The sequence below is a fragment of the Primulina huaijiensis genome, chromosome 5 (assembly GCF_012295235.1).
Source record: "Primulina huaijiensis isolate GDHJ02 chromosome 5, ASM1229523v2, whole genome shotgun sequence".
Taxonomy (NCBI): Eukaryota; Viridiplantae; Streptophyta; class Magnoliopsida; order Lamiales; family Gesneriaceae; genus Primulina; species Primulina huaijiensis.
The window spans coordinates 23436322-23450324 of record NC_133310.1 but is presented as its reverse complement, the minus strand read 5'-3'; the positions used below and the strand labels follow the sequence as shown (position 1 = coordinate 23450324).

Sequence of the window (14003 nt, the reverse complement as noted above, 5' to 3'; positions counted from 1 at the left end):
TGAATGGAAAATTATTCTGTATACAATTTTGAATTATCAGAATAACCAAAGATATTATTCATCTGAAGCTAACAAGATTTTATTTTCAATATTTTGAATTTCTAAATTTTAATTATTTTTAATATAGCAATTGTTAACGTTACAATTCAAACCGATTGCACCCCTTTCATTAGTTCTGGGATTAACATCTCATCTCTCTCCCTTCTTCTTCCTCTTCTAGCGGCGCCTGTTAAATCCATTGCAGGAAATCGCTTTATGAAATCTATTTGTGGGATTTTGATTATATGGTAGTGGTATTTAAAGAAAGCGCTTCCCCTTCTTTACTCCATTTTTCCACTCAGGTTTCTTCCCACTTGCTCTAAATGTTTGATTTTTATGTCGATTTTTGGGTTTCTTTTAGGCCAGATTTTGTTGTTTTTGAACTTCTTGATTTCATAGATGAGTGTAATCGTGGGTTTCTTGGAAATAATTGTGAAATGGGTTTTCTAATCTTTTCTTGAAATGATTTGATTTAGTTTTTATAATTTTATGTGCCACTTTAGCATTTTCTTGATTGGAGATACGTATGTTTTCAAGTGGTTCACTTGTAGTAGTGTTTATAAATTTGGTTGATTTCATTTAGATCCATATCTTCACATTTTCGTTTTTTGCATTTTTAAAGTTCTTTTTTTTTTTTAAATCGGAATGAGATGTTTTTGGAGTGGTTCACATATTGAATTTTTCATGATGTATTCTATTAATTGAATAACTCGTATTTTAAAAAACCACCAAAAATTTTCAGGAGCCAGCTTACTCCTGCCCGTTGCGTTTAAAAATGAGTTAAAGTAACCTGAAATTTCAGTTAGTCTTTCTTGTCTTTTAGATTTTCACATTACTGTGTTATGTTCTTGATAGCAGTTCCAGAGACACCTTTTATAACTTATGTTTGCTAGATGAACAGTGTTCATGAAATGTATGAATGGTATATCATGTTTCTGTCGTAACTTTCCAATTAAGGTGAATGATTTGAGAGCGAGAGGTGGAACTGGAAGGGATCTTTTTTTTTTGGGCCGCAGTAGTTTGGAATTAGGATAGACAAACTGGTTAACCGGAAATCCATGTCCTTGATTCTTTGGTTTCCTAATTTTCTATCTTGTTCTTAATATTATAGAAATATGACCAATCTCATTTCCCCCTAGTGCAACGATATGCATAATTCGATAGACTGAAGCGCTAATTCTGTCATTATGCAGGATCCCATTCGGCTGTTCTATTTTCAGACTGACAAACAGTAAATCACATTAATTGGGTGAAACAGTCTCTAAGGGCACTTATTTCTTGCAAGACAAATCAAGAGAGAACTTTAGCTCCAAAGCAGCCGGCTATGGTAATGCTATTGCTCTCTTTAACTCCATCTCTTCCTTTTGCTATGGGTACAGAATGTCCACTCAACAGGCTAAATTAAGGTGGAGAACTTTACACTAAAAAAGTTGTGCTTTGTTTTGAAACTAATTATTGTGTTTGGTTGGGAAGGAGTTGAGAGAGATTGATTTTACAAGTGTGAAGTGTTTCCGATCCATTTAAGTATGCTTTTCATACGTATATACCGTTTCCCTTTCATTGAAGTTTTTAGCTGTCATTTACAAATGTTGAATCAACTATTACAATAGAAAGAGCCAGAGAGATTTGAAAATGGTTCGATGTTCTTACATCTCTTTCATTTTGTTAATATGATCTAGGCAACCAATGAAAATCTACCCCCAAACGTCATAAAACAATTGGCAAAGGAATTGAAGAATCTTGATGAAACCCCTCCAGAAGGCATTAAAGTAGGTGTGAATGACGATAATTTTTCGGTCATATGTGCTGATATCGAAGGCCCAGGTATTAATTAATTCATATTTTGCCATTTTTTTGTCATATGAGGGCCTTTTTCCTTTGTGAATAATAATCTGTAACCTTGCAGCTGAGACGCCATATGAAAATGGAGTTTTTCGCATGAAGTTGGTTTTGTCCCATGATTTTCCACAGTCCCCTCCTAAAGGTTTGTTTTCTGGTGCACGTAACGTAAATTCCACTTAACAACCCGTTCCAACTATGATTACCATATTTTCAGTTGTAAACTTCCATTTTGGTCAAAGGTACTTGTGTGTTCTTCAATTTTAATTTCATTTTGTGCATGGCAACTTTGATTTATGTAATCTTCTTTTGGTTTTCTTTTCAGGCTATTTTTTGACCAAAATTTTTCACCCAAACATTGCCACCAATGGTGAGATATGTGTTAATGCTTTGAAGAAAGATTGGAACCCATGTCTTAGCTTACGGCATGTATTGATTGTAAGTTCTGTCAATCTTGTGATGATCTCATCGAAGTTAGATGTTCTTCCAAGCAAGTGATTTTTTTGACATAGTAAATCATGCATTATTATTTCAACTTGCTCATCTTTGTTACTTTATGGTAATTTACACTGATGTCGCCAACTTTTCGGTCATACACTCTTATGATTTATGAAATTGACAGGTTATCAGATGCTTGTTGATCGAACCCTTCCCTGAATCAGCTTTAAACGAGCAGGCTGGCAAGATGCTGAATGAAAATTACGATGAGTACGCCAAATATGCCAGGTAAATAATGCCATCTTATATCATTAAACTGCTTTATTCAGACATAATTAATAATTGCTTATGCTGCTGAGTTTGTGGGATGCAACTCCTGTATCTTTCTCATGATAATGGAACCATTTAATTGGAATGCTTTGAGTGACATTGAATTTATGTGGTATCCCAGATATTTATGGAATGTATAACATTATCTTTGCCAAAAACAAAAAAAAATCTGGTTAAATAGAACTATATTAGATAAAGTAGGAGTTATTTTCCATGCATTTTGATGTTGTACGAAAGCAACTAAATCCTGCCAAGACTTGAATAATTCGCTGGCGAAGAATCGTGCGAGGTGATTGAGTGAGAAACCAAAGATATCCAGTCTTAATTTTCTTTTACGTTTTTTTCTCTCATCCCATTATCAATCATCGAGATGATTGATATTTACTTGTTCATTCACTTTATAATAGCTCCTGTCAGATCCCTAACCATTTGTTGCATAATACCAAGTATTTGTCCTTGAAATGGATTATAAGCATGCCGGATGTTTAGATGATTCTATATCTCTTTGGGTTTTTGATGTCGTAGTCACTTAACGCCTTGTATAACTGTTAAATAAATAGGCTTTACACCACAATACATGCTCTGAAGTCAAAGCCAAAACCAAAACCAAAATCCATCGTATCTGAGTCCACTACCATGAACATGGACCAAACGAACTCTTCACTGAATGGTGTTGATCAGAAAAATACAGCATCGGGAACTGTCACACCCTCCCCGTTGACCCCTAAACCAGGAAATGGTCAAGATCTTCCATCTGTCATAACTTCATCCAGTGAGACCGGAGTGGACGAATCAACAGCGGCTTCAGCCACACAAAAGAAAGAATCTCGGCTGAATAAAGTTCCGGCAGACAAGAAGAAGGAAGCTAGAAAGAGAAGCTTGAAGAGATTATAAAGCTTCCGTCGATGTTTTCTGTTAAACTGCTAGATTGATATCATATAATTATGGCTAAATTTGTGGTGTTCACTGGTTATTGAGTGCTCGTTCCTTATATGCATAATGAATTTTGCTTTTTGGACATGTCATAAAATAACGGATACTTCTTTATATGGCTGTCATGAAAATTTTGATTTCATTCTTTTAATTCTAGTTCCTTGGCAGTAGCATTTGAAAAATGAATGATATGTCAAAATCAAGAATTCACTAGTGGTTGCCATTGAGAAGTATCTTAGTCTCGGTTACTTTGCACTCTCAATCTATATCACTAACAGATGCATAATAATCTACGAACACGGGGCGTGCTTTAATTGATTTAGCATACACACAATCCCAAAATAAACTAACAGCGCTGCAGAAGAGTGTCACAAAATACATACCAAAATGAAATAAAGATTTCATCACCACCATGACACAAACATCGTCAAGAGCTTGAAGAACCATAAAAGAAACGATGAAGAATGAAACTAAAAAACACATTACGCTAATCAGCCTTCTCTGCTCCCTCTTCTTCTCTAGATTTTTTCCCCAATTTTTTGTCATAATATAATGATAAATTTATTAATGGTCGGAACATTACTTGGCCATCATCACCTTGACAAACTCTTCATAGTTAATTTGCCCATCTCCATCAACATCCGCCTCTCGAATCATCTCATCAACCTCTTCATCCGTTAGCTTCTCACCAAGATTTGTCATCACATGGCGCAGTTCAGCAGCAGAGATAAAACCATTTTGATCTTTGTCAAAGACACGAAACGCCTCTTTTAGTTCCTCCTCAGAGTCAGTGTCCTTCATTTTCCGGGCCATGAGATTCAAGAACTCGGGAAAGTCGATGGTTCCATTACCATCCGCATCAACCTCGTTAATCATGTCTTGGAGCTCGGCCTCCGTTGGATTCTGCCCCAGAGATCTCATCACCGTGCCAAGCTCCTTGGTTGTTATGCAACCTGCATTAGGTGTCAACGACAATTAATTGATGCACTAAGGGTTCGTAAATACTGGGGTTCCTCACTAGAGAGGTCGTAGCCTTTTCATATCTTTAAAACCAAGCCAAAGAAATGAAACTTATAGCAATATAAAATCAGAACACGAATCATTCGTCATATGAGACAATGACAAACACAATAAACGTTATCAAATGCATCATTGTCCACGAAACAGGTGCAATTACATAATTACTAAATACTAAGAATCGTTTTAAATGATAAAGAGGAAATCTATACCACGCAAACATGTTCCCAAAAAAAAAATAAGATAAATAAATCGCAAGATGAATCCGAGCTCGAGAACCGAAAACCTAACGGAAACTAAACCTGCAAAAAGATCGGGGGCGGAACCATCATAAATGGAAAAGCAGACCCGATTCTGATATAAAACACCAAAATTTCCCTAAAAACATCACGCACACAAACATAAAAAAAAGAAGAAGAAGAATGATCGAACCATCGCCGTCCTTGTCGAAAAGGCTGAAGGCCTCCTTGAACTCAGAGATCTGGTCATCTGTCAACTGATCCGCCATTTCTGCACCTCAAATTTAAACGAAAGAGTGATCGTTCTGGAGAGCTGGATGAGCTGTTCCGATTGGGTATCGTATCGTCTCTATATATATATTTTCTATGTAAGCATAGAGAGATTAAGTCTAATTTATTTCAAGTTTGATTTAATTCAATTTAATTTAATAATGATAAATTATATTTATTAATTTTTTTACGTTTTAAAAGCTTTTGATCCGTTCTCCCCGCTTTGCCCTTGGCAGACAATTGAATAGGGATGCATTCACGTAGGGGCAAAATCGTAATTGTCCAATGAGAAGTGAATTGGCTCATTTCTATACGCGGTTCTCACGCGGTGTCCCCACGTTCATTGCCTGCCACCTCACTTTATTTATTATTTATTGATCGGGTTTTTGTCAATGGCTTGGTCCAGTCCAAGAATTACCCATCAGTACTTGGGCCACGATCTAAAAGAGAATTGTATTTAACCAGATCTCTCATGAAGTACACACAGTAATTTTTTAAATAATTAGATAGACGCATAAATTCTAGATATTACTTTAAATCGTTAAAACCAACATAAATTTGAATTATCTAGAATATATATTTGTTTAGTTAAAGTAGCAGGATTATAGATATAAATTTAGTTTGAAGACCAAATTGATTATTATATATATATGGGGGTCAAGTTTAATTACCATTAAGATATTTACGTGACTAATCCGAGCATCATTTGTGACTGAGTCAACTTTCATTAAAAAATGGAAAGACAATGGAATAACGAAAACGAACCTTAATTTCAACACGTCCGATGTTGGATCATATTCATGCAAGTTGGATTCCGTTTTTATTTTATTTATTTATTTATATATCAAATTCTTCTTGGCGGACCCAACTTTTGTTCTTGATTCTCCACCTTTTCTATTTTCGTTTTTCCTATATCACTCCGTAAATTTTTCAATCGGAACAAAAACCCTGAAACCAAAATTGAATCTTTGTTCAATCTGAATGATGGGTATGACAGGTTTATCGGTTTTTGTCGCTCTTGCTCTAACTATTGCTTCAGCTTCACTGTTCCTGCACCAGGTGCAGGGGAATTCTGAAGGGGACGCACTTTACGCACTTCGGCGGGGCTTATCCGACCCGGATAACGTGCTACAGAGCTGGGATCCGAACCTCGTGTGCCCTTGTACTTGGTTCCATGTCAGCTGCAATCATGACAACCAAGTCACCCGCCTGTATGTTTTTATAAATCCGATAATTGATTTGATTCGTGCTCATGTATGCTTGATACCTCTTTGTGTTCTGTCTGGAGTTGGAGGGTTTTTTATGGGTTGTGCTTTGCTTGACATTTGGCATGGAAACTGTATGATTTTTGCTAGTTCTAAAGTTGGTTATATGTATTACTTGTATGATTTAGTACTAACTTGTACTTATTTTATCTAATTCTTGGGAAATCTCCTGTCGAATTTTTATTTAAATATGTTAGGTCAGTTGGAGGAAAGAAAATATTTGAATTCCCATTTTTTTTAATCTGGGAGTCAATATCTGGTACTTTCTCAAAAAAAAAATTGGTCATTCAAGTGAAGAGATGATTGTATTTTATGCTAATTTTTATCATTTTCATGTTAATTGAGGAGGTGGCTGTTGTTGATAGTCCTTGGAGATTAGATAATGGCTCCATCATTTTGTTAGCAATTCACGGTGATCTTGACAGAGAACTAACGGAGAAATTCCACTGCTAGCTGTTGTTGAACATGGTCAAATGATAGTAATATTTTGCAGATTTAACACAATCTATTTCCAGCATCTAATGTCCACGATTGTGATACAGACCGTGAGGAAGAATGATCAACGAAAAAATATTGTTGTTGAACATGGTTAAATGATAGTCATATTTTGCAGATTTAACACAATCTATTTCAAGCAGAGAATGTCAACAATTGTGATACAGACTGGGGAATATTCGTTGATATTGCTTTTTCTTCCCATTATGTTTAGGTTTTTTTTTTTTGGACGGATGAAACTGTTCTTCCTCAAATCACATTACGGTTGTTTAGATGGGTTACAAGTTTAAGTTTTTACTTGTATCAGCCTATTGATCACAATATTTTCTTTTGGTGTTTTCTTTAGGGACCTTGGCAACTCAAATTTGACTGGTCATCTAGTGCCTGAGCTCGGGAAACTTGAGCATCTCCAGTATCTGTGAGTATTCTGCAACTCATGTTTTGTTTTGCTATTAGGTAGTGCATTGTTTCTCTTCCATAAACAGGACTTTGCCCATATATGGTGGCTCGCAGTTAACATTCTATTTATTCGTTTTATCAGTTGAAAACATGAAAGAATCTAGTGTATTTTATTTTATCACTTTCATTACTGTATTTATTCATTTAATCACTTTCATTGCTCTATTCTAGAATACACAGAAATGTAACTTCCTTTTATTTTTCTTTCCTTTTTGTTTAATATATTTCAGAGAACTTTACAAAAATAATATTCAAGGTACTATTCCAGCAGAGCTTGGTAATCTGAAGGGCTTAATAAGTTTGGATCTGTACAATAACAATATTTCAGGAACAATCCCTCCATCATTGGGAAAATTGAAATCTCTCGTCTTCTTGTAAGTTTGACCTCAATTTTCCATAGCTACTGAATTCACCAACATTCCCTGGTATATTTTGTGGTGTGGTTCACTTTCATATATCAATGATCCACCGCAGATTAAACACCCCTTCTTTTCTCCCTTTTATTTTCTTCTTTGCGCTATGCATAGCCATGTGAGCTTATGACATACTTCCTATACGACTTTGAAGTAAATAAATACTCTTGCAGGCGTCTTAATGACAATCAGCTAAATGGACCAATCCCAAGAGCACTTGCTAGTATATCTAGCTTGAAAGTTGTGTAAGTGTGCTTGTGATTTGTGCTTCTACACACACCATTGGCTCATTTAACAAGTGCAGGATGTGATTGATATATCTCCATTTGTAGGGATGTATCTAACAATAACTTGTGTGGCACAATTCCTACCTCTGGCCCATTTGAGCACATTCCCTTGGACAAGTAAGATACTTGATTAAAAGTATTGTTTGCATATCCATTTTATTAATCCATTCCAACATTCTTTTGTGGTTATATATATGGATAGTATTATGATTCCTTTACCTTTGATTTCTTATTCATGAATTATGCTGAGATTTTACTCCATCGGTCTTTTTTTTTGGTTTTGCAGCTTTGAGAACAATCCTCGTCTCGAAGGTCCGGAGCTGCAAGGACTTGCAAGTTATGATACCAATTGCGTGTAAAGAAATGGTGTTAGATGCAGAACTTTTCATATTTAACGTTTTCGTATCGTTACTTCCTAAAATTAGTCAAGTTGGTGTATTGGTTCTCTGCTTTGTAAACTTGATGTCATTCCTATTGTAGGCACTGGTGATCAAGTAAATTGACCATTAATCATACCACTACAATTCAAGCCAATTCCTTTTGGTCGATCGCTAAATGACTCTGATTTTTCACCTGATATCTTAACTGTATACCTGTAGCAAATTCTGTCTTTACAAGTATGCCGATATGTAATTAACTGTTGGGCCGTAACACTGCGCTACATCAAGAGAATCTCGTGCAACCCCGTTTCTTCACTTGGGTGGGAGGACCTCAGTTTTGGGTTGACTCCATCCCGAAGATGTGGGATAAGTGCACTTATCCATACACAAAGGAGAGTTTTCTTATGTGGGCAGCATGAATAATGCATATATAGCACATTAACATAATTTTACTGACAAAGCCATAAATATTTGATTATTCAAACAATACGGAGAGTTATATTGATTGAATCAGCGCAAAAAGGATCAATCGTACATGTTTTTTTTATAAAAAAAACAAAATATTGTACGCAAAAATGATCCATCGTATATGTTTTTTTTTTAATAAAATATTATATATATGATTCTTGTCTTTGAGACTTTGCTGAGAACTCATGCTTGGCAACTAGAATATATGCATTGAGTCACTAGAATATATGCATTGAGTCAAAGACATGAAGCACACCCATGCTAAGTAACTAGAATACACACATTTGGTTTATGTCCGAAACCAGGCAACCACATAATCTGTATGTTGCTGAATCAATTACCATACATTATTGAAATAAGAAAAAATCTAGAGGTCTACGAGTCCCACAATTGCTTCCGAGCGCTATGTACACATAAACTACCATCTAATTTCATTGCTATGAGCTGTCATCTATCAATGCACTACTATAGGAGAACGAAACAAGGAAGCCAATTTTGAAAGCATTATGCCATGCATTCATTTCAAGAATTCTAGTAGCTCTATTGCGTAGATTCTAGTAGCTCTATTGCGTAGAGCATTCTCCCGAGTCAGAACTGTCTAAAATCGAATGAGTTGCCAACCAAATCCTTTTGTCCATTTTCTTGAGTTCTAGGATCCTCAAACTATTGATGCAAACAAAGAGTCATTATGCTCGAGTGACCTCTCTGGATTTCTGTTCTGGAGAAGTGGAGCAATATCATATTCATTTATGTTTTTCTTCTCTCCGGGTGGACTCTTTTGGCTGCACTGGAGCAAGATTTGCAAAACATCCCTCATATTTGGCCTGTTCGAGGGAACACTACCAGTACAGATGATCCCGAGTTTAAGCACACAATCGATTTCATCCATATACTGAGCCTCCTTTATATCCTCATCCAATGTATCGGCTAAATTTTTACCTTCTTGAATGTGACGCCTAGTCCATTCAACTAGAGACGTGGTCTCATCTCCATTATGAGCTTCCCTCCCTGTTACCAGTTCAAGTAGGACGACTCCAAAGCTGAATACGTCTATCTTTTCATTCACTCTTGCAGTTTGAGCGTACTCTGAAATTTTTGGTGAACAGCTGATTTTTAGTAGGGATTTTGTTAAGAAAATATTTTCGAGAAAGTGGAAGAAAATGAGTACCTGGAGCGATATATCCAATGGAGCCAGCTACAGCTGACATGGTGTTCGGCTCAGAGTTCTTGATCAACGTTCTTGCTAGACCAAAATCTGCAATCTTTGCATTGAATTCTGAGTCTAGCAAGACGTTACTTGATTTCACATCTCGATGGATGATAGGCGGTGAACACGCGTGATGCATGTAAAATAAACCTTGAGCAGCTCCAACGGCAATCTGTAGCCTCTTAGGCCAGTCCAATACCACATGATGAACTGAACCTGAGAAAGAATATCGTCTCTTTTTTCCATGAAGCCATCTATCCAGGCTACAATTTTCCATGTACTCATAAACGAGAAGTTTTGATTCCTCACTCGAGATGCAGCAGAGTAGTTTCACTATGTTGGAGTGTCTAATCGAACCAAGTATCTCAACTTCTGCTAAAAATTCTTTTTCGAGTTTCTGATTCAACTTCGTTGTATCCCATATCTTCTTAACCGCAACATACTCACCTGATTGACGAATGGGAACACGGTAGACTTCCCCGGACCCTCCACTACCAATTAAATTGTTGTCAGTCAAACTTGATAGTATGCTTCTTTCTGTGAAGCTTAACCTCTGGAATGAAGTGAGTTTCCAAGTCGAGTTCGATATATGCTTTCTTTTTCGGTAACTTATGATCACAAAGAAAGCGTACAAGATAGCCACGAGGAGTGTAAGTGCTGCTACACTTGAGACTGCAGCAACAAAATGAGATGAAATTGTTTTCGACTTTTTGGCCTGACTATTACATCGGCTGAGGCCTAGTGAAGGGTTATTTGCGCAAAGTCCGGCATTGTTCAAGAAACTGCTGTCAAAAGCTGCTATTTCAAACTCATCTGGAATTTCCCCGAAGAGCTGATTGGAGGAGAGGTTGAGTGAAGTTAGCTTCAAACGTCCAATTTCAGGTGGAATTTCCCCCGAAAATTTGTTTCTTGACAAGTCCAAGTCCAATAATTGTGGCAAGAAACCAATTGATTTGGGGATTTCACCAGAGAGCTGGTTTCCGCTGAGATTCAAGAGTGTCATAGACTTCCATGAGATTATATTTGATGGGAGATAACCAGAAAGCCCATTTCCATCTAAAGAAAGAATCGCGAGCAACGGAAGACCAGTCAATTCTTGAGGAATCACACCACTCAATAAGTTGTTGCTGGCTTTAAACTCCCTCAAATTCTCCCAAGAAGATATTTCGGCTGGAATTGGACCGGAAAACTGATTGTTCTCCATATCGAGCAACGACAGTTGAGGGCCGATTGTACTCGGGAGCTTACCAGTGAAATGGTTGTCATTTAGTTTCAACTGTAACAAATTTGATGATGTCCACATCCCATCTGGGATTTCACCAGAAAGACTGTTTTCGTGTACGAAAACAACTGTCAAACTGTTGCAGTCACCTAGAGACTGCGGTACTCCACCAGACAAGTTATTCTTAAAGGCAACCACCCCTATAAGTACTTTATTAGCACACAAATATTCCGGCAATTTACCAACAAATTGGTTTTCAGATACTTGAAAAGTTCTAAGCTTCGAGTAACGGCCAAAATCTGGCGGCAATTCGCCCGACATTTTATTGCTAAACAGCCCGAAATCTACAAGCCCAGGTAATCTACCAATACTTGTGGGTATTTCACCAGATAATTGATTGAAATACAAAGCCAAACCAGTAAGGTTAGTTAACTTTACAAAATCATCCGGTATCGTCCCTGTCAAGTTGTTTGCTGAAAGATCAAGAACCTGCATGTTCAAACATTCAATCCTCCGAGGAATGGAACCAGACAATCCATTTTTGTAGAGAAACAAGTTTGTTAAGTTGTCGAGAAGCAAGAGACCATCTGGTATGCTACCATTCAAGCCATTATCAGACAAGTCAAGAAACTCCAGAGCTGACATGTTTCCAATACTTTGAGGGATTTCTCCGATCAGATTTGTTCCGGTCATCCAGAAATTTTTCAGTTTCTTTAACTGAGTGAAACTTGACGGGATTCTTTGCGGTAAAAACCCATTAGAATTCAAGTCTAGCTCTTCAAGATTCGATAGGTTGCCAATATCCTGGGGGAAAGAACCATTAAACAAGTTATCGTATAGATAAAGAGTTTTGAGACTTGATAATCTCCCAATGGCTGAAGGGATATCACCGCTGAACATGTTGCTTCCCAAGTCTATGTACTGGAGCCGAGGCGACAGCCGGTTAATATCATCAGGTATCGCTCCAAAGAATGAGTTATTAGAGAGGTCTAGATGCTCAAGATTTGAACAATTGTAAAGAACATCAGGGAAATAACCCGAGAAAGAGTTGACTTGAAGATTAAGATAAGTGAGGTTACTAAGGTCGCATATGAACACAGGGATTGTTCCGGCAATAGTCCGGTTCTTGATCTCGAGTTTCGTGACTGAACCATTGGTGCAAGTGATTTCAGACCAGGTGCAGTGGTCTGAGGAGGGTTTCCAGTGACTAAGGGAAGGGGGATTGGACCAGTTTTGTTTCAGTTGAAGCAAGGTGTTGTGTTCTTGATTGGGATCCGAATCTTGCGCGTTTCCATCCAAGGATAAAGCGAAGAGGAGGAAGATGAGAGTAGGGAGGAGGTGGATATGGGAGGGTGACAGGGTTGTTTTGGTCATTTTTGGAGGTGAATTTACAGTGTGTAGTTCCATGAGTTGAGATGGTTTTCAGAGGGAGAAGATGAAGATGGAAATTATAATGCGGGAATGGAAGTTGGAGAAAATAAATGGATATTAGTCGTTGACTTATAAAATCTAGTTTGAAAGTTCAAACAACCTTTTCATTCTTCTAGAAAGTTTAATCATCTATAAAATATTTCTAAAATAAATATAAAAAAAAATCAAGGAACCCTTTTAAATTTAAATTATAAATTTATTATCTTTCTATTTACAAAAAGAACTTCAAACAAGATTTTAAATATAAAAAAATTAACCGAATTAAAAAGTTCGTATTTTTTTTTTTACCTAAAAGAAGAAGAAAGAAAGAAAATCGTGGTGATCTCTCAGAGTCTAGGGAATTTTACAAAGTGAAAGATTAGCTTGAACTTTCTTTTCGGGTTTTAATTATTAGGTCTCCTTTTTTTTGACATATAAATTAATCTAGATTTCTGCTATGCTGAGAGTGATGTTTGGCTCGAGCGCACACCGGAGACAAATTTAACTTCACAATCCAATCTTCTTTTTATAACCTTTTTAATGTTAAATATTTTTCAAGATAAGACACTTTATAAATATATTAAATTTATGAGTAAGTATGTGTTGATTCGATTCAAAATTATTATTTTTGACATAATATTTTTTTTTAGTTGGGTCGGGAAGGAGATCCAGTTCACAAAATTTACTCAAAAACACTAGTTTTTAGAAAAACACGATCTTATTTCTTTCTATGTAAATTTTAAAAAACTCCATAAATAAAACAGATTTTTATATATATATATATATATATCAATTATTATTATTTGATTTTACCTCTCTCCTTTATTATTTCGTTGAATTTGCATTGGGAATTAGGTTGCCTTTGTTGAACGGAGACCACTATTATTATTATTAAATCAAATTATTTGACTTTGAAAAAATGACTATCGGATGGGGGGCCCAAAAATTGGTTGTACATAAAACCACCTCATCTCTTAAAATAAAATTTTTTTAAAAAATACTTAGAACATATACTTTAATTTTTAATCAAAAGCATAAAATCGGAGTAAGTTTTTTTTTGAGATGATCTCACGAATTTTATCTGTGTGACGGGTCAACTCTATCAATATTCACAATAAAAATTAATATTTTTGGCATAAAAAGTAATATTTTTTATGAATGACCCAAATAAGAGATCCGTCTCACAAAATATGACACGTGAGACCGTCTCACACAAGTTTTTGTGTAAAAATCAATGATTAGTTTAGTTTATTTGAAAAATAAAATAAAAATATTTAACAAATAAGTCAAAT

The 14003-nt window shown here is 36.1% G+C and overlaps 4 protein-coding genes across 7 annotated transcripts; 2 read left to right on the top strand and 2 right to left on the bottom strand.

Moving 5' to 3' along the window:
* The first annotated feature begins 136 nt into the window (after positions 1 to 136).
* On the top strand, positions 137 to 3691 carry LOC140977366 (ubiquitin-conjugating enzyme E2 22-like). Of its 4 annotated transcripts, none has more exons than XM_073442102.1 (7): positions 139 to 341; positions 1260 to 1366; positions 1719 to 1863; positions 1946 to 2023; positions 2204 to 2316; positions 2501 to 2604; positions 3207 to 3691. In XM_073442102.1, the coding sequence occupies exons 2-7, from the start codon at positions 1364 to 1366 to the stop codon at positions 3538 to 3540; spliced, it is 777 nt and encodes a 258-aa protein (XP_073298203.1). In that variant the 5' UTR covers positions 139 to 341; positions 1260 to 1363; the 3' UTR covers positions 3541 to 3691. The 4 variants fall into 4 exon arrangements, with proteins under 4 accessions (XP_073298204.1, XP_073298203.1, XP_073298201.1 ...); XM_073442100.1 differs by having other exon boundaries at positions 140 to 341; positions 1233 to 1366; XM_073442101.1 differs by having other exon boundaries at positions 147 to 287; positions 1233 to 1366.
* Positions 3692 to 3885: 194 nt separating this feature from the next.
* LOC140977367 (calmodulin-7) lies at positions 3886 to 5270 on the bottom strand. Its single transcript, XM_073442104.1, has 2 exons — positions 5029 to 5270; positions 3886 to 4532 (listed from the first exon to the last, which is right to left on the bottom strand). The coding sequence occupies exons 1-2, from the start codon at positions 5102 to 5104 to the stop codon at positions 4159 to 4161; spliced, it is 450 nt and encodes a 149-aa protein (XP_073298205.1). The 5' UTR covers positions 5105 to 5270; the 3' UTR covers positions 3886 to 4158.
* Positions 5271 to 5937: 667 nt separating this feature from the next.
* Positions 5938 to 8537, top strand: LOC140977361 (leucine-rich repeat protein 1-like). Its single transcript, XM_073442090.1, has 6 exons — positions 5938 to 6316; positions 7212 to 7283; positions 7555 to 7698; positions 7911 to 7982; positions 8070 to 8141; positions 8311 to 8537. Exons 1-6 carry the CDS (start codon positions 6087 to 6089, stop codon positions 8381 to 8383), a joined length of 663 nt encoding a protein of 220 aa, XP_073298191.1. The 5' UTR covers positions 5938 to 6086; the 3' UTR covers positions 8384 to 8537.
* A 568-nt stretch (positions 8538 to 9105) lies between these two features.
* LOC140977350 (uncharacterized) lies at positions 9106 to 12762 on the bottom strand. Its single transcript, XM_073442073.1, has 2 exons — positions 10041 to 12762; positions 9106 to 9958 (listed from the first exon to the last, which is right to left on the bottom strand). The coding sequence occupies exons 1-2, from the start codon at positions 12706 to 12708 to the stop codon at positions 9531 to 9533; spliced, it is 3096 nt and encodes a 1031-aa protein (XP_073298174.1). The 5' UTR covers positions 12709 to 12762; the 3' UTR covers positions 9106 to 9530.
* Between the last annotated feature and the right edge of the window lie 1241 nt (positions 12763 to 14003).

Coding starts and splice junctions, on each gene's coding strand:
- LOC140977366 (XM_073442102.1), top strand. Junction 2,024..2,203: donor TCCACAGTCCCCTCCTAAAG/GTTTGTTTTCTG, acceptor TTTTCTTTTCAG/GCTATTTTTTGACCAAAATT. Junction 2,317..2,500: donor GCTTACGGCATGTATTGATT/GTAAGTTCTGTC, acceptor TGAAATTGACAG/GTTATCAGATGCTTGTTGAT.
- LOC140977367 (XM_073442104.1), bottom strand. CDS start 5,104: ATGGCGGATCAGTTGACAGATGACCAGATCTCTGAGTTCAAGGAGGCC. Junction 4,533..5,028: donor TTTCGACAAGGACGGCGATG/GTTCGATCATTC, acceptor CACCTAATGCAG/GTTGCATAACAACCAAGGAG.
- LOC140977361 (XM_073442090.1), top strand. CDS start 6,087: ATGATGGGTATGACAGGTTTATCGGTTTTTGTCGCTCTTGCTCTAACT. Junction 6,317..7,211: donor GACAACCAAGTCACCCGCCT/GTATGTTTTTAT, acceptor TGTTTTCTTTAG/GGACCTTGGCAACTCAAATT. Junction 8,142..8,310: donor GAGCACATTCCCTTGGACAA/GTAAGATACTTG, acceptor TTGGTTTTGCAG/CTTTGAGAACAATCCTCGTC.
- LOC140977350 (XM_073442073.1), bottom strand. CDS start 12,708: ATGGAACTACACACTGTAAATTCACCTCCAAAAATGACCAAAACAACC. Junction 9,959..10,040: donor CATTGGATATATCGCTCCAG/GTACTCATTTTC, acceptor CAAAAATTTCAG/AGTACGCTCAAACTGCAAGA.